At 35.6% G+C, this 19,030-nt stretch overlaps 1 protein-coding gene across 2 annotated transcripts in view; it reads right to left on the bottom strand.

Annotated features, from left to right (window-relative positions):
* Positions 1-19,030, bottom strand: part of PDE1A (phosphodiesterase 1A) — a 269,036-nt gene that overhangs the window by 107,819 nt on the left and 142,187 nt on the right. For both annotated transcript variants that reach the window (XM_032637950.1, XM_032637951.1), the window contains exon 2: positions 9,360-9,473. In XM_032637950.1, coding sequence (XP_032493841.1) covers positions 9,360-9,473 — 114 coding nt within the window. The remainder of the gene's footprint in view (positions 1-9,359; positions 9,474-19,030) is intronic.

Below are 19,030 nucleotides of genomic sequence, written 5' to 3'. Positions count from 1 at the left end.
CGGTACTAACATAAACATTTTAGTTTTCACTCTAGAGGAGACATAGTTGTTGTTTAGGAAAGCACTCTCTTCCACTCAATTCTTAGGCATGTGATTTAAATAAAATTGACCTCCTACTTGCCTCATGAGATGATTGACCAATGAACTTGCATATTCAGTTCTTCTGGGCATGATAGTTTGAGGGATAGGCATATGACCTAACTAGAGCCAATGAAACAGAAAAGTTGTGTTTGTTAGAGCCTCTGGGAAGGAAAGCCTCCCTTATTCCCACTGGACTTGAAGGTGTGAGGATGTAACGCTTGGATACACTGCCTGTCTTGTTTTGCTACCTTTAAAGCATCAGGAGGTCATTCCAGAGTAATTGAAACAGAGAGATTGATCCCTTGACATCATTTTTGTCCTGATTGACCTGTGATTATAGTCAGCATTAGCCATCAACGTTTCAGCAATGAGAGTTTAAGATGGTTTGGTTGGGTTTCCTGTCACTTACAACTGAAATGTTAATGAAAGGTGTTCATTAGTCCAGCTCTTTTCTTTTTTCCTTCTTCCCTACTCTTGCTCTAAAGGTTTAAGGAGTACACGTGTGTCAGTGCCATCATGACTTGCCGGTTGTAGTGATTAACCACCCAGGGTTTACTCTCTACATCATATTGATCCATGAGTTTTAGAGCCCATGGTCTATATTTTGGTAAAAATTATTGTCACCTCTTACCCCTGCTGAGCAACTGAGTTTAAAATCAATGCTTACTAACCTTTTTGATTTTACAGTGCTACGCAAGTTTTGCTTATTTGAAGACCCTTAGCTGTGCTCTAGTTAGCTCCATCTTCACCCACATTTTCCACCTATGCTTGGCTATTTGTCTGTTTTCCTAGATAACTTAAGAATAACTTCTTTTTTATTGAAGTATAGTTGATTTACAATGTTGTGTTAATTACTGCTGTACAGCAAAGTGATTAAGTTATACATATATATTTTATATTCTTTTCCATTATGGTTTATCATAGAATATTGAATATAATTCTCTGTACTGTACAGTAGAACCTTGTTGTTTATCCATTCTATATATAAGAGCTTACATCTGCTAACCCCAACCTCCCACTCTATCCCCCCCTCAACCCCCTCCCCCTTGGTAACCAACAGTCTGTTCTCTATGTCCATGATTCTGTTTCTGTTTCCTAGATAGGTTGATTTGTGTCATATTTTAGATTCCACATATAAGTGATATCATATGGTATTTTTCTCTTTCTGACTTATTTCACTTAGTATGATAATCTCTAGTTGCATCCATGTTGCTGCAAATTATTTTGTTCTTTTTTATGGCTGAGTAGTATTCCATTGTATATATGTACCACATCTTCTTTATCCATTCATCTGTCTATGGACATTTAGGTTGTTTCCATGTCTTGGCTATTGTGAATAGTGCTGCTATGAACATAGGGGTGCATGTACCTTTTTGAATTATAGTTTTGTCTGGATATATGCCCAGGAGTGATGAATCATATGGTAATTCTAGTTTTAGTTTTCTGAGGAACCTTCATACTGTTTTCCACAGTGGCTACACCAACTTACAAGGAATAATTTCTTGACCTAATCTTTCTATGGTTATTATTTCTCTTTAACCAAAATTTCTTTTTAAACTCTATTGCAAGGCTAATGGAAGGTTTCCACTCTAAAAAAAGTATGAAAAAAATTATGTCCCCATTAATAGACTGTTCTATTGCTGCTTTTTCCTACTAGAAAATTCTTGAAAAACAGTCCACATTGCTTTCTTCCAGAGCCATTTCACTTCAGTTCCTCATACTTCCATAATCTGGCAGGTGCCTTTTTCTCTTTGTGAAACTGCACTTCAGAGGCATCAGGAATCTCCTAACTGCATCCAGTGGTTCTCCCTGTGGCATGTGATTTACAATATTTAGTAACCCCACTCTCTGCCGGCTTTTGCTACTCCATATTTTACAGATCTGCCTCCAGCTTCTATGTCTATACTTCCTGAGCATCCTCTTTAGTAGCTCCATGCCTAACTTTAAATGCTGTGTTCCCACATCCCTCCATAACCACCCTCTCACTCCACACCTCTACTTGGCATTTTCATCCTCTCCCTTGACTTCAGTTACAAGGATAACATGTTGACCATTTTGAGATGGAACTCCAAGAGTTTTTGAAAACCTTAATAGTAGGAGGTGAGAAAAACTGACATTTGAAAAGTCAAAAAATAATTTGTTTTATTCTGCAGAGGCTTTATTTTACCTTCAGAGGCAGACTGCTCTTTTGTCTTATGAAAAAATCTTTTAAATAGGTCTTTAAGTTACACAAAAATAAAGTCAAGTCTCAACTCTGGCACATAGAAGACGGAGACAATGTGACTGCAAGAGACTAGACAACTCTGAACAGTAATGTGCATAATTATCTTCACTGTGAGCACAGCTACATCACTGCAGATTCTGTGTCTTTTGGGAAAATGTCACTCTTTTTCTAAATATGGATTTAGACTGCATAGTCTTTGAGCATAGGTGTTGATCCTGGAGATGAATGCACACCTTGACATTAATTTTGATAGCCCACTTCCTTTTTCTTGGCCTTGTAGCTGGAGATCCTGAATTCAGGGTAGGAAAACATGTTGAAAGACACTTCCATAGGGGATGGTAAGGTGGCTTTACAAGATGGGTTTAGACCTTAGAGGATGCAGAGAAATGCCTGGTAGGGGACCTCTATGGAAGGGGTTGAGTTGTGGGTTCTGAGAGGTCTTGTAGCAGTTATAGTGAGCCTAGCTGATGCTAGCTTCAGTTTGGGGAACTGGAGGAAGAGATTGAGCTCATGCTTGGGAGCAGTACCAGCCTGTGGATTGCTGGACTTGAGGGGGAAATAGGTGAACTGCAGAGGAACAAATCAGTAGTTTGAAGCCAGAGAGCTGGCTGTAGAGGAAAGTGACAGCCAGGACAAATTGGTTAAGTAAGTAAACATTCACTGGGCATTCTTAAAAACTTTGGGCTGAGAAACATATTGAATTAGTATAGGAGCTCTAAATATTGAAATTGAAATAAAGCATTAAAAAAAAAAAAACCCTGAGACTCCTGGATTATAATCCCCAAATTCACATCTGTAATATGGCACCATATTTCTGAGCTCTAGGGCCCATATATCTAGTGCATTCCAGACCTTTTTTTTTTTTTTTTTTTAACCTTAAGTTCTTTTGTTAGAAGCCATGTCTTTGAGAATGGGCATAGGGAACTTTGCCAGGGAACTAAACTCTTTAACATTCAGCAAGTCCAACCATGTCTGGTTTGGAATCTTGACTCTACAGTTTTTATACCATGTTATACCCATGTTCTGTATATAATTTACTGAGGCTACTTAGTGTTTCTTCTTGTAATCTGTCAATGTGCTTGTGTTTCTCTCTCTAACTCCGAATATCCCTGTTTCTTGTTTGTGGTATTAGTCCTTGTTCCTCCATTTATCTTCCCACCTCTTGACTCATTTCTAACCAGCAGCTATCTGCACGGTTGTAGTCTGGATTCTGATGACCAGTGTGCCTGGTATTCACTTCACATACTCAATAGATATTTGTGTCATGAGTGAATATTCCTTAGTAAATTCCAGTACTTGATGATTTCAAGGGACTTAGACTTCAAGGTGCCCTGGATTTCACTCAGTTGCTAGCAGACTAACTTCTTGAAGTACTGATTGACATCCATGCATTCTCACTCAAGACAACCTCTCAAAATTAAGGACCTTTAGACGTAGTAAGACATAGGAGTCAACTGAAGATTTTTTTTTTTAATCAAGATGTGTATATTATTAAGGTTTGTTTCCATCAGTTTGCACTTTGCTTTCACTTCCTGGTAACTTGAGCCCACCTGACTTCATTTTTTTAGGATCAAAAATTTATCTCGGGCTTCCCTGGTGGTGCAGTGGTTGAGAGTCTGCCTGCCGATGCAGGGGACATGGGTTCGTGCCCCAGTCCGGGAAGATCCCACATGCCGCGGAGCAGCTGGGCCCGTGAGCCATGGCCACTGAGCCTGCACGTCCGGAGCCTGTGCTCCGCAGTGGGAGAGGCCACAACAGTGAGAGGCCTGCATACCGCAAAAAAAAAAAAAAAAAAAAATTTCTCTCAATAAATTATTTGATATTTTTCTATAAATTATACATCTTTATTGTGTTATGTACCCAGAAGTATCTGCATTTTATTAGTACAACAAAAATTGGTTATTATTTAACTTTTACTCTGTCAGATACGGTGCTACATTTAATCCTCAAATCAACCCTGTGAGGTTAGCATGTCATTATTGTTAATTTACAGATGATAAAGCTAGAAAATAAGCGTTGTCATTATTGTTAATTTACAGATGATAAAGCTAGAAAGTACAGAAGTTGAGTCACTTGCTTAAAGAAAGAGAGTACTGAGTGGAGCATCCAGACTTTCATCACCTCATTCTTTCTGAATCCAGAGTCTGTGATCAAACTGTGGTAATCATAAGACTTAGATTGGTTCACATTAAGAAAATAAAGTTATAAATTGTGTTGTAGGGAGGTATTAATAAGCATAATATCCATCACTGAAAGTATGCCTCCCAGTCAGCTGCCTACCCTCATGAATAGCAATTCATGAGGCCAAGGATGCTACTTTTCCTGGCAGCATCCAAATCCAAATAAGGATGATCAAAAAGAATTATTTTTTTTAAAGTCACATGTTTCTGGATTATAACTATGCGGCTTTGAAAAACAATAGGCTCTAGGGACACATCTGAAAGCAGAACTCATAAAATGTTGGCATTTGCATTTGAAAGTGTTTTCTTAAAAAACCAATAATTATATTCATTAGGGAATTGTGCTATCATCCCTCAAAGAAGGTCAGAATTCAAATTCTATCAGAAATTCTTTTCTATTTTTCTTACTCATATCATGTTTCAAGAGACATTTTGTGTTTTGATTTGTTTTCTTAATTGAAATCCTGCTAAGGCTTAGTGGGAAAAGATATATGTGTGTGTGTAGTGGGGGGGGATTTAAACCAATTCATAATTTCTGTTTTATTCTGCTTTATAATGTTTTAATCTTTTTTTTTTGTAATCCAGCTTCCCCCCCCCAAAAAAATGCCTCTCTTGAATACTTACTGAAACATTTTTTCTAGAAAGAGAATTTTCCATTAAAAAATCTCAAAAGTCAGCAGTTTTTAAATTTAAGGTTTAAAAGAAACTAAATGCTTATTCATCCCTCCTCATTCTAAATTATCTCTGTTTTACTAACATTTCTAAGGCAAATGCAATTTTAATAATTATATATACATCTCAACAAAAAAATCCTCAGTTTACTGCTGTGTTTTACTAGGTCTATAGGAAATCAAACCACATCAAGTAATTTTGCTTTAAAATTTCTTAAACTGATATTTTAATCATAAAATCACAGTCTTAGAAGATATGTACAAGGTAATCTTGGGTCTAACCAATGGCATGATGACAATATTTAATGACAGGCTCTCCAGAATAAAAACAAGTCCTGATTTGTAGCATTTGCCAATTTCCATGGTATAAATACTCTCCCTGTAGCCAATTTCAAGCTAACGATATGACATCACTGAAGGAAGAGCTGGGAAAAGATGTAACCACAGTCCACACACCACTGGGTCCCACAACCCTGACATCATGTGAGCTTTTATCAAAACCTCCAATAAGTCTCTGAAATCACCTTTTGGTCAGAAGTGGCTAAAGGGATGCAGATGAGAATTGTGCTTAAAAGCCAGGCTCTAGAGTCAGGCTGCCAAGACCCTAACTCCACTCTTTAAGTTGCCCTCTGTGTTACCTTGCATAAGCCATCTCACTTTCCTGTGACTCTCTTTGCTCATATGTAAAATGGTAATAATAAAGTTTCTATCTCATTAGAATTGCTGTGATGGTTAAATAAAATAGTGCATTAAAATGCCTAGGAGAGTTCTTGGCACATAGCTATAATAATAGGCTATTAGTCATAAATGTTAGGGATTGTTTTTTCGAGAATTCACAATTCCACTCATCAGAATGTTTTCCACATTGTCATCTAAATCTTTCAGAGGTCATTGAAACCCATCCTGTTTGATAGCAATACTCTGAGAGAAGCCAGTTATAGAGGGAAGAGCACTAAGTAAGAAGTCATACCTTAATAAAGAAGAAGTGGCACATATATACAATGGAATATTACTCAGCCATAAAAAGAAACAAAATTGAGTTATCTGTAGTGAGGTGGATGGACCTAGAGACTGTCATACAGAGTGAAGTAAGTCAGAAAGAGAAAGACAAATACCATATGCTAACACATATATATGGAATCTAAAAAAAAAAAAAAGGTTCTCAAGAATCTAGGGGCAGGACAGGAATAAAGATGCAGACGTAGAGAATGGACTTGAGGACACAGGGAGGGGGAAGGGTAAGCTGGGACGAAGTGAGAGAGTGGCATGGACTTATATATATACTACCAAACGTAAAATAGATAGCTAGTGGGAATGAGCCGCATAGCACAGGGAGATCAGCTCAGTGCTTTGTGACCACCTAGAGGGGTGGGGTAGGGAGGGTGGGAGGGAGACACAAGAGGGAGGGGATATGGGGATATATGTGTATGTATAGTTGATTCACTTTGTTATACAGCGGAAACTAACACACCATTGTAAAGCAATTATACTCCAATAAAGATGTTAAAAAAAAAAAGTCATACCTTAGTTACTAGTCACAGCTTTGCCAAAGTCTAGGTTTGTGACCTTTGCCAAACCAGTTTACTTCAAGAGCTTTGGCTCTCTCATTAGTAAAATATGGAAAGTAATGACCACCCTGCCAACTGCACAGGATTGTGGTGAGATTAATATGAGATAATGAAGCTAAGAGCTCTTGGAAGATGGTACAAATGTGGGGTATTATCATTAATCCAATTTAAAATTCATGATGCCATGGAGGCATTAAAATAAAAGAGTGAAAAATTTTGTGCCATTTGAGTAAAAGTTGGGAATGATGTGTTGTTAACAGCTGGGATATTTTGCTGTAAAGAGGAAAAAACCCCACATTGTATCATGAAGCAGTTAAGCATTTTTTCCTTCCCACAAAAGAGCAAGTTCCAAAAGAAAAGGAACTATACTTTGAAATGTAACATATGTTTAAGTGAATTAGGGATCTTGGGGAACTAAGTTAAAAAATATCTATGAAATCATAATTTTCTGGAAAAGGAAATACAACAAATTAATAGATAAAGCATATAATAGTCTATCAAATGAAAGATGAGACACTCAGACAAAATGGATAGTTGCATTATGTCATTACAAGATGTATAGTGTAAATCTCCAAATAATTATTAAAGGTAAAAGTTCTTCAGTTTTATAAATAAGTATAAAAAATGAAATGTCCAGGACAGATTGAAGAAATCTTAAATACATTAAGTTCAGTCAACTTGTGAACAAGAAACAGCACACACAAAAATGAAGGCAAGGAAATTATAGGAAAAATACCTGATTTTAAAAAAATTTACACTTTGAATCTCTGTTCACATAGAAGAATCATATACATTTATATATATTCAGTGAAAGTTAACCAAAAAATCATTCTAAAAGCATATCTATGATTTTTTTTCTTAAGTTATGACTTCATACTGTGCTTTAACAGAGTTCTGTTCTGAGGACAAAGAATCACCTGTGCAGCATGGCCCTCACCATGCACTTTTCTATCAGTTGCCAGTAAAAATTCTTATTGTTTAAAATTTAAATGTCAGTCCATGATATAGGAAGATCAAGTTTCCTTTTTGAGGGGAAAAAAATCAGAAGTTTTGAAGTTATGAATAGTGTGTTACCTTCTATGAAAGGCAGAGGGAAAATATGAAATAAAAATTTATAGTAAACCACTGAAAATATACATAAGAAATTTATGACTTGGGGAACTTGAGTAGACTGGGAAACAGGTGGAGACAAGACTTTCATAACATACCTTTTCACATTGTTTTGATTTTTGAGTCGTGAATTTTTTACCTATTAAATAAATTGTTGTATGTGTGTGTGTGTCTCTAAGTCCAGTACACATTGATATATAAAAACCTGTCTCACATCTGACTTAACGTCTCTCACCTGCCCATGATCAGGCCTGATACAGGCAGGGACACCTGTGGAAGAGAAGGGGCATGATGAATGTCTTCACTCTCCATGCCCCGTCCCCTGTCCCACCCACTTTGCTGCTTCTCCTTGCCCAGCAATCTGGAGAGGAGGAAGGGGTCAAAAGGTCTTACAAGACTGGTGTGTTTGTTGTCATCTGTGTGACAAATACCCAAATGTTGGTTATTTTTTTCTCCTGGGAAGCTTTTGTGCGTCCCTCAGAGACAGCTTACTACACCAAGAGGGTACTTTGTTCTCTGACATTTGGGCTGAATTTTTACAATTCCTACCCTGGCTTCTATATCAACAATCACCCCATGAAGGCTGTTTTCCACCCTCTGAAGTCGGTATCCTTTGGTCAATACCTTTAAAAGACCTCTCTAATCCACCTGCCTCATGACTTTGAAAAAACTCAGTACCTTTTCTGTGCTAAAGTCTGGAAGTGCATGTCTCTCCCTCCACAGGGTCCCTCTTTACAGTCCTCCCTTTAGGCCAAGTTTTCTTAACCTCCATGCTATTGACATTTGGGGCTAGATAATTCTTTGTTGTGGGAGATTTTCCTGTGCATTTTAGGATGTTTAGTGGTATCCTTGGCCTCTGCCCGTTATGTAACAGTAGCACGCCCCCATCAACAAAACAAGAACGTCTCCAGAAACTGCCCAATGACCCCTGGAAGGCAAATGGCCTGGCTGAGAGCCACAGCACTAGGCTAACAACACTCTTCAAATGAATTGCCATTTCCTAATCTCCTTACCATTCTGCTAATTATCAGGCTGGGTGATGGGGTTTAGGTGATAATCAAACACACATTGGAGACTGCCCCTTAGCAAGCCCTGCACAGAGGGTCTGATAGATAACTATCATGAGAATATGTGGGCATGTGACACCCATTTTCTCAGAAGGAACTCCGCAATCTTGAGATAATAGGAAAATTCTTACGTCAGTGAAAATCAGTGTAAGCCTACACTGTCTCTGACATTTAAAAATCTGGGCCTAAGGACAGTGAGAGTAGGGGTAAAGGAGACTTTAATTTGTTTATTTTTTGACTTTATATCGACTATTTTTTATTATTCAAGCATTTGGATTAAAATTTGTATTTTTTAAAGAAAGAATCATAATTCTTCCATAGCTACATGAAGAAGAACATTTTAAGTTTTAATAAGATTTTGATTTTGGTTTCATGGCTAAGATATGAAAGGAGGGTCAAGAAAAAGGGAAAAAAAGAGAGAGGCAAAAAGTTAAAAGTGAGAAGAGGTTAAAACTTACCTTGTTTCATCGATATAAACTGCTTCCAGCACAGATGCTGCATATTCAATATTCTTCTTTAAGTCTACGATGTTAACATCACCTTTTTCCAGCTGCTTCACTAAGCATCTTAGTCTGTTTCCAAAAGTTGGCCAAAAAGAAAGAAAAATAAAAAGAGATTTATCATAACTGTATGGAAAATAGTCCAATATTAAATATACAAATTGGGTTAAACTTAGAGTATATCTTTCCAGGTCATTAAATAGAAATATTTTTAGGTATATTTGGGGTATAATTAAGATCAGTCTTTATCACTTAAATGACTCAGAAATTATATTCACCTCTCAATAATATTAGGGCTATAGGTTGCTAGTTTAGGTACCATATTTCAAACATAGTTTTTCTGAAAATTCAAAACAATATAGGTATTTTCATAAAAGTATTTCTAACAGTAGAATTTATTTTATGGCTGTTTTGCTCCTTCAGAGTTGGCACTAAGAGAATATTTAAAAGAGTCAAAATACTCTTTTGACTACCATTGTAGCAATTATTCACTGTATATAGCAGTAAAAACAAAAATAAAAGGCAAAAGATTCAAGAAAATATAATTAAGCTGAGAAAAAAATATATGTATGCATGCTTAGTATTTTTACTGCAATGGTTTTTCACTTGAAGGAAAACTATAAAATATTTTCACTTGGTTTTGCCCATGGGATGATGTATCCCAATTGTCTGAGAAATTTTAGAACATGCCTGGACTTCCGACTCACAGAAACTGTGATGTAATTAATACTATTGTTTTAAGTCACTAAATTTTGGGATAATTTTTTATGCAGCAATAGATATCTCATGGAGTGAGATAATACAAATTACCTCAATAAGTTTCTAACACTTTAAAAAACTTCTATGCATTAATTATAAATCCAGTGTTTCTGAAGATACTGCCCTTTACTAGGCAGAAAAAGAAAACATATTCTTTAGTCAGTACACACTATAAATAAACATTGTAAAGACAATTTACCCATTTTCCTAAATCAGCAGACAGAATTTAATTCCATTCCTAAGAAAATGTATTTCAGAGAGAATGGAGTGTATCTACTTTTAGGCACTGTCTTAAAGATAGTGTAACAGATTTTCTTTAAATTTACCTTGGGTGATTTCCAATATCAAGGTTTAGGGTATAAAGGCAAGTTAAAAATTTCAGCAAGGGTATTTGACATTTCTCCATCCATAAGAAATACTTTATTTCTCCATCCATAAGAAATACTTTATTTCTCCATGGGAAAAAACCACACTTAGATTAAAACTTCTTATTCAGGAAGCTACAAAGAATTACTTTTTGTACCATATACTTTTGTATGATAAAATATTAGCAGACAACAACATTGCCAAATAAATTCCATGTATCAATAAACAAGTCTTATTTGTACAGAGTCAGCAAAGTAAAACAAAACAAAAATAATAACTAAAACAGGTTACTTAGAAAGAAAAAATTAAGCCTGGCTTTGAGGCTTGTGTAAAACACCGAATGTGATGATAAAGGAACAACACATAGAATTTTGAGGGATTTTTGTAATGCTTATGACCCAAGCACATTATACTTAGTGGAATTATGTTTTATGTGGGCAGCAAAAGAAAAAGTGTGATACTTTGCAATGGCTTAAAAATATTCCAGTCATGTATCCTTCTTGTGAAAAGTGTTGGTAGAGCTTGGTTGTACAGCTTTGCTGTATTTGGTTGTATGATGTGGTCTTAAAAACCATGTGAACTTCAGATGGTTACCTTCCATTCTTTCTGAATAACTGAACTCTTATATTATTTAAGTTAGCAATTTTCACTACTAAAAAACTACATTTTCCAGTTTGTCTCAAAGCTACGTATGGTCAAATGACTGCATGCTGGTTAAGGAGAATAAGAAGGTCATTGAGTAAGACTTTCAGAACAATTATTCTGAACTCAGCTAACTCAGCTAGAAGGGATTCTCTTTTACCCTTGCCTGTTCCTTATCGTCTGGAATGCAGTGGAACTGTCTGAAGGTCCAGGAGCTATATAGGATCATAAAGTGATCTGACTAAAGGAAGCTACCCACTAAGAATGGCAGAGAAGGAAGAGGGAATTGGTCTGGGTCCCATCCTGTGAATCCACCTGAATGAAATCACCTACATCTGGACTTACTTCATAAGATAACAAAAAATAAAATGTTGTGTTCAAGCCACTATTATTTTGAGATTTCTTATTTCTTATTAAATTTTGAATTTTATTTTATTTATTTTTTTATACAGCAGGTTCTTATTAGTCATCAATTTTATACACATCAGTGTATACATGTCAATCCCAACCTCCCAATTCATCACACCACCACACCCACGCCCCCGCCGCTTTCCCCCCTTAGTGCCCATATGTTTGTTCTCTACATCTGTGTCTCAACTTCTGCCCTGCAAACCGGTTCATCTGTACCATTTTTCTAGGTTCTACATACATATATTAATATACGATATTTGTTTTTCTCTTTCTGACTTCCTTCTTTCCTCTGCAAGTTTTTGGAAGAGTTTGAGAAGGATGGGTGTTCGCTCTTCTCTAAATGTGTGATAGAATTCGCCTGTGAAGCCATCTGGTCCTGGACTTTTGTTTGTTGGAAGATTTTTAATCACAGTTTCAATTTCATTACTTGTGATCAGTCTGTTCGTATTTTCTGTTTCTTCCTGGTTCAGTCTTGGAAGGTTATACCTTTCTAAGAATTTGTCCATTTCTTCCAGGTTGTCCATTTTACTGGCATAGAGTTGCTTGTAGTAGTCTCTTAGGATGCTTTGCATTTCTGCAGTGTCTGTTGTAACTTCTCCTTTTTCATTTCTAATTTTATTGAGTCCTCTCCCTCTTTTTCTTGATAAGTCTGGCTAATGGTTTATCAATTTTGTTTATCTTCTCAAAGAACCACCTTTTAGTTTTATTGATCTTTGCTATTGTTTTCTTTGTTTCTATTTCATTTATTTCTTATTTTTAAATTTTTATTTATTTATTTTTGGCTGTGTTCGGTCTTCGTTTCTGTGCCAGGGCTTTCTCTAGTTGTGGCGAGTGGGGGCCACTATTCATCGCAGTACATGGGCCTCTCACTGTCGCAGCCTCTCTTGTTGCGGAGCACAGGCTCCAGACCCGCAGGCTCAGTAGTTGTGGCTCACGGGCCTAGTTGCTCTACGGCATGTGGGATCCTACCAGACCAGGGCCCGAACCTGTGTCCCCTGCATTGGCAGGCAGATTCTCAACCACTGTGCCATCAGGGAAGCCCTATTTCATTTATTTCTGCTCTGATCTTTATGATTTCTTTCCTTCTGCTAACTTTGGGTTTTGTTTGTTCTTCTTTCTCTAGTTCCTTTAGATATAAGGTTAGATTGTTTATTTGAGACTTTTCTTGCTTCTTGAGGTAGGCCTGTATAGCTATAAACCTCCCTCTTAGAACTGCTTTTGCTGCATCCCATAGGTTTTGGATCATTGTATTTTCATTATCATTTGTCTCTAGGTATTTTTTGATTTCCTCTTTGATTCCTTCAGTGATCTCTTGGTTATTTAGTAACGTACTGTTTAGCCTCCATGTGTTTGTGTATTTTATGTTTTTTTTTTTCCCTGTAATTCATTTCTAATCTCATAATGTTGTGGTCAGAAAAGATGCTTGATATGATTTCAATTTTCTTAAATTTACTGAGGTTTGATTTGTGACCCGAGATGTTGTCTATCCTGGAGAATGTTCCGTGCGCACTTGAGAAGAAAGTGTAATCTGCTGTTTTTGGATGGAATGTCCTATAATAATCAATTAAATCTATCTGATCTATTGTGTCATTTAAAGCTTCTGTTTCCTTATTAATTTTCTGTCTGGGTGATCTGTGCATTGGTGTAGGTGAGGTGTTAAAGTCCCCCATTATTATTGTGTTACTGTCGATTTTCTCTTTTATAGCTGTTAGCATTTGCCTTATGTATTGAGGTGCTCCTATGTTGGGTGCATATATATTTATAATTGTTATATCATCTTCTTGTGTTGATCCCTTGATCATTATGTAGTGCCCTTCCTTGTCTCTTGTAACATTCTTTATTTTAAAGTCTATTTTATCTGATATGAGTATTGCTCCTCCAGCTTTCTTTTGATTTCCATTTGCATGGAATATCTTTTTCCATCCCCTCACTTTCAGTCTGTATGTGGCCCTAGGTCTGAAGTGGGTCTCTTGTAGACAGCATATATATGGGTCTTGTTTTTGTATCCATTCAGTAAGCCTGTGTCTTTTGGTTGGAGCATCTAATCCATTCATTTTTAAGGTAATTATTGATATATATGTTCCTATGACCATTTTCTTAATTGTTTTGGGTTTGGTTTTGTAGGTCCTTTTCTTCTCTTGTGTTTCCCACTTAGAAAAGTTCCTTTAGCATTTGTTGTAGAGCTGGTTTGGTGGTGCTGAATTCTCTTTTGCTTGTCTGTAAAGTTTTTGATTTCTCCATCGAATCTGAATGAGATCCTTGCCTGGTAGAGTAATCTTGGTTGTAGGGTCTTCACTTTCATCACGTTAAGTATATCATGCCATTCCCTTCTGGCTTGTAGAGTTTCTGCTGAGAAATCAGCTGTTAACCTTATGGGAGTTCCCTTGTATGTTATTTGTCGTTTTTTCCCTCACTACTTTCAGTAATTTTTCTTTGTCTTTAAGTTTTGCCAATTTGATTACTATGTTTCTCAGTATGTTTCTCCTTGGGTTTATCCTATATGGGACTCTCTGTGCTTCCTGGACTTGGGTGGCTATTTCCTTTCTCATGTTAGGGAAGTTTTCGACTATAATCTCTTCAAATATTTTCTCGGGTCCTTTCTCTGTCTCTTCCCCTTCTGGGACCCCTATAATGTGAATGTTGTTGCATTTAATGTTTTCCCAGAGGTCTCTTAGGCTGTCTTCATTTCTTTTCATTCTTTTTTCTTTATTCTGTTCCACAGCAGTGAATTCCACCATTTTGTCTTCCATGTCATTTATCTATTCTTCTGCCTCAGTTATTCTGCTATTGATTCCTTCTAGTGTCGTTTTCATTTCAGTTATTGGATTGTTCATCTCTGTTTGTTTGTTCTTTAATTCTTTAGGTCTTTGTTAAACATTTCTTGCATCTTCTCCATCTTTGCCTCCATTCTTTTTCCGAGGTCCTGGATCACCTTCACTAGCATTATTCTGAATTCTTTTTCTGGAAGGTTGCCTATATCCACTTCATTTAGTTGTTTTCCTGGGGTTTATTTTGTTCCTTCATCTGGTACATAGCCCTCTGCCTTTTCATCTTGTCTATCTTTCTGTGAATGTCATTTTTGTTCCACAGGCTGCAGGATTGTAGTTTTTCTTGCTTCTGCTGTCTGCCCTTTGGTGGATGAGGCTATCTAAGAGGCTTGTGTAAGTTTTCTGATGGGAAGGACTGGTCTTGAGATTGCTTTTAAATGCAGCTGAACCCAATCCTAACTGATAAATCAAATGAATAAGAAATGAATCAAATTATGGTCTTTTGGGGGTATATGCCCAGTAGTGGGATTGCTGGGTCATATGGTAGTTCTATTCTTAGTTTTTTAAGGAACCTCCATACTATTTTCCATAATACATACACCCTAATGTTTCTAGCAGCACTATTTACAATAGCCAGAACAAGGAAGCAACTTAATGTCCATCGACAGAGAAATGGATAAAGAAGATGTGGTACATATATACAATGGAATATTACTCAGCCATAAAAAGGAATGAAATCAGGTCATTTGTAGAGACATGGATGGACCTGGAGTCTATCATACAGAGTGAAGTAAATCAGAAAGAGAAAAACAAATATTGTATATTAACGCATATGTGTGGAACCTAGAAAAATGGTATAGATGGTCCTATTTGCAAAGCAGAAATAGAGACACAGACGCAGAGAGCAAATGTATACAAACCAAGTGGGAAACAGGGGTGGGTGGGAGGAATTAGGAGATTGGGATTGACACATATATACTATTAATACTATGTATAAAATAGATAACTAATGTGAACATAGTCTGTAGCACAGGGAAGTCTACTTAATGCACTGTGGTGACCTGAATGGGAAGGGGGTCCAAAATGGAGGGGATATATGTATATGCATGGCTGATTCATTTTGCTGTACAGTAGAAACTAACACAACATTGTAAAGCAACTATACTCCAATAAAAATTAATTTTAAAAAATGAAACAAAATAAGGAACTCAAGAATAGAGAAATTATCATATAAAACAAGAGAGGACACTCCTGGTAAACTATACTCAGGTTCACTTCCTAACTCATGACAGCCTGCAGTTGTTCCCAGGGAGTCATCCTTCAGCAGATCACACGTGATGAAACCTGGGATATCAAAAGGCTCTAATACTTACACAATGAACATGCTTTTTCACAGAGATATCTTGATGTCGTTTAAAACCAACAAACATTATAAATTGTTATATGTTAATAGGGGTAATAACCTGTAATCTGACACAAAGAATAGCTTTGAATAATCTTAATAGGGGTATAAACCTAGAATCTAACACAAGGAATAGCTTTGAAAAAAATACTCCAGAAAAGTTTTATCACCCAACTAGAAATACTAATTAGATAAGGTTATAACTCTGTAAAACCATAGCTACCTATACACAGACACACACAGACACACACACAGACACACACACACTCTCATACACACACCTCTAAACTCACTATGTCAATACCAAAAAACCAGAAATATATTTTGGAGGGTTATTAGGACTTCCTTTATCTCCTTTGCCTGTATGCACAAAATTTCCTTTAGTGAGTACACATTTCTATTTACATAAAAAGAAAAAAGCTTTGTATTGTAAAAAGATTATTTATAATTAGAACAGCATGTTAAGGAAACAATTTCTATATTTGTTATATCAATTGTGAATTTGCTTTTGTAATCAATTTATGCATACAGTAATCCCCAACAATCTTATTTAGGCTTTAGTTTCCCTTTGTAGATAATACAAGGCCAAACATTATCATGAATCATTTTCAAATGATCATACATTTTAAACTGGTGGGTTCCAAAGCATTAAGGCTTTACTGAATATATCTGTACAAATTTTTTATTTTTTTAAGAAGATATAGACTATTTATCTAATTCCTAAACTATCCTATGAGCAAATTCTCAGAACTGAAGAAGAAATCACAAAGTCATATGATAAAATAAATAAGTTCCCTAAATTTAGTAAAAACTCTTTTAAATAATGATTTGGTTTCTTTCATCGGAGCAAGCAAGCCGAGTGAAAAACAGTACAGTATTACCAGGACTAGGTATATTCTACTGGTGCCCAAAGCTTAAGATAAGTATATGTACTTTATGTTCTAACTTGAGCACTTTCTGGCCCAGCAATTCAGCAATCTGTGGATAGAGACTCCACTGGCTTCCCTGCACGGTAGCAAACAAGAGCTGTTCTATCAAACAGCAAAGACCTGCTGTTTGTAAGCAGATAATATTGCCAAGAAGGTATTAAAACCCAAGTCTGTTAAATAAATAATTATTTAGCATTTATTACTACAACTGGGGCTGTGTAAGAAAAATTGTGTATATGAATACATATAAGAATTCATATATATGGATACACACATGTAATGCACCACAGTACCTGTCTTCAAGATATCTGCAGTCTCTGGGAATGGCATGACTTATGCAAATAATGCTGTTGGAATGTTGGAATGCATACATTTCCCATTACTTCCTTTCCCTAATTTCCAAGCAAACTGATTTAGTCACTGTGCCTCAAACACTCTCACATCATCCTAGATTCAAGTTCTTATTTTTTACTGAAATCCCTTTCTCCCGTATCTCATCTTTAACTGTCTGAATCATGTTTAATTACCAGGCATATCTGGGATGCTATCTATATCATAGGTACTTAGAAGATTTTTATCCACTGTGATCTCTCGACTTAGAAACTAAACCACACTTCATTTATCCCTCACTTATGAAATTGATATTTCTCTAGCTTTCACTATAATTTTAATATTTTGTGCATGATGTTTTCCCAACTGATTTTTCAACCAATAAAAAAATTGCAAGGCCCGCAAAGAAGGAACATTGATCCATAATGAGGATAAAAATCAGTCAGTCAAAATTGACCCCAAAACTACAAAGATGATAGAATAAGTAAGCAAGGATGTTAAAAGTTACAATTAAAAAAATAACATACTACTCAATACTCTGTAATGGCCTGTATGGGAAAAGAACCTAGAAAACCAGTATATATATATATATATATGTATGTATAACTGATTCACTTTGTTGCACACCTGAAACTAACAAAACATTGTAAATCAACAATACTCCAATAAAAGTTAAAAAAAAACATAAACAACATTATGCCAATAAATTCAACAACTCAGACAAAATAAACAATTTCCTTAAAAAATGCAAGCTACTAAATTTCAAAAAGAAATTAATAAACTGATTTTGTAGTTAAAAACTTTCACACACAAAAAAAAAAAAAAACAAAAAACTTTCACACAAAGAAAACTTCAGGCCCAAACGACTTCATTGGTGAATTCCTACGAACATTTAATGAAGTAATAATACCTATTCCCTACAAACTTTTCCAGAAAAAGAATCCCAACTCATTCTAGGAGTACAAAATTACCCGTATAAGAAAACCAGATGAAAACATTAACAGAAGAAAAAGAAGCAGCAGCAGTAACATATTAATGAATATGCCTCATGAACATAAACGTAAACATTTCTTAACATTTTAAGAAATCAAGTCCACCAGCACATAAAAGAATACTGCATCATAAAAGAGATTTATCCCAGGAATGAAAGGTTGTTATAAAATTGAAAAATTAATCAATGTAATTCACTATATTAAGAGACTAAGAAAAGCCATATGATCATCTTAATAAATACTCAAACAGTATTAGACAAAATCCAACATCAATTGCTGACTGAAACTCTTAGCATTTTAGGAATACATTTTAGGAATAGAGGGGAGTGTACGAAAATCTACAGCTAATGTCATATATAATGTTAAATGACTGAATGCTTTCCTTCAAACATCAGGAACAAGGCTCTAGTCTCACCACAGATATTCATAATTTCACCAGATCTTTCAGCCAAAGCTATAAGGCAAGAATAAAAGCTATCCAGACTGGAAAGAAAGAAATAAAACTGTCTTTGTTCACAGACAACATGGTTGTCTAAGTAGAAAATCTGATGAAATATAACAAAAAGTTACTAGAAGTAATAAAAAGTAATAAATGATTTTAACAAGTTTACAATATAAAAAAGATACAAAAAAATCATTCTATATAATAATAATGGACAATTTGAAATTAAAATGAAAAGCAATACCATTTACAATAGTACTGAAATGTAAAATTCTTAGATATAAATCTGACAAAGTATGTGCAAGCCCTATACACTGAAAACTATAGAACATTGCTGAATGGAATAAAGGTAGGCCTAAATAAATGGAGAGATGCACCATGTTTATGGATTGGAAGACCCAATATTGTTAACATGTCATTTCTCCACAAACTTATCTATAGATTCAATACAACACCAGTAAATATCCCAGCAGGATTTTTGTTTTTGTATATATTGACATGCTGATTCTGAAATTCACATAGAATCAAGGAGCTAAAATAGTCAAAACAAATTTTACAAAAACAACAAAGTTGGGGGATTTACACTAC

Source organism: Phocoena sinus, chromosome 7 (genome assembly GCF_008692025.1).
Source record: "Phocoena sinus isolate mPhoSin1 chromosome 7, mPhoSin1.pri, whole genome shotgun sequence".
Classification (NCBI taxonomy): domain Eukaryota; kingdom Metazoa; phylum Chordata; class Mammalia; order Artiodactyla; family Phocoenidae; genus Phocoena; species Phocoena sinus.
The sequence above is the reverse complement of the archived record's forward strand: the minus strand, read 5'-3'. Positions and strand labels throughout refer to the sequence as shown.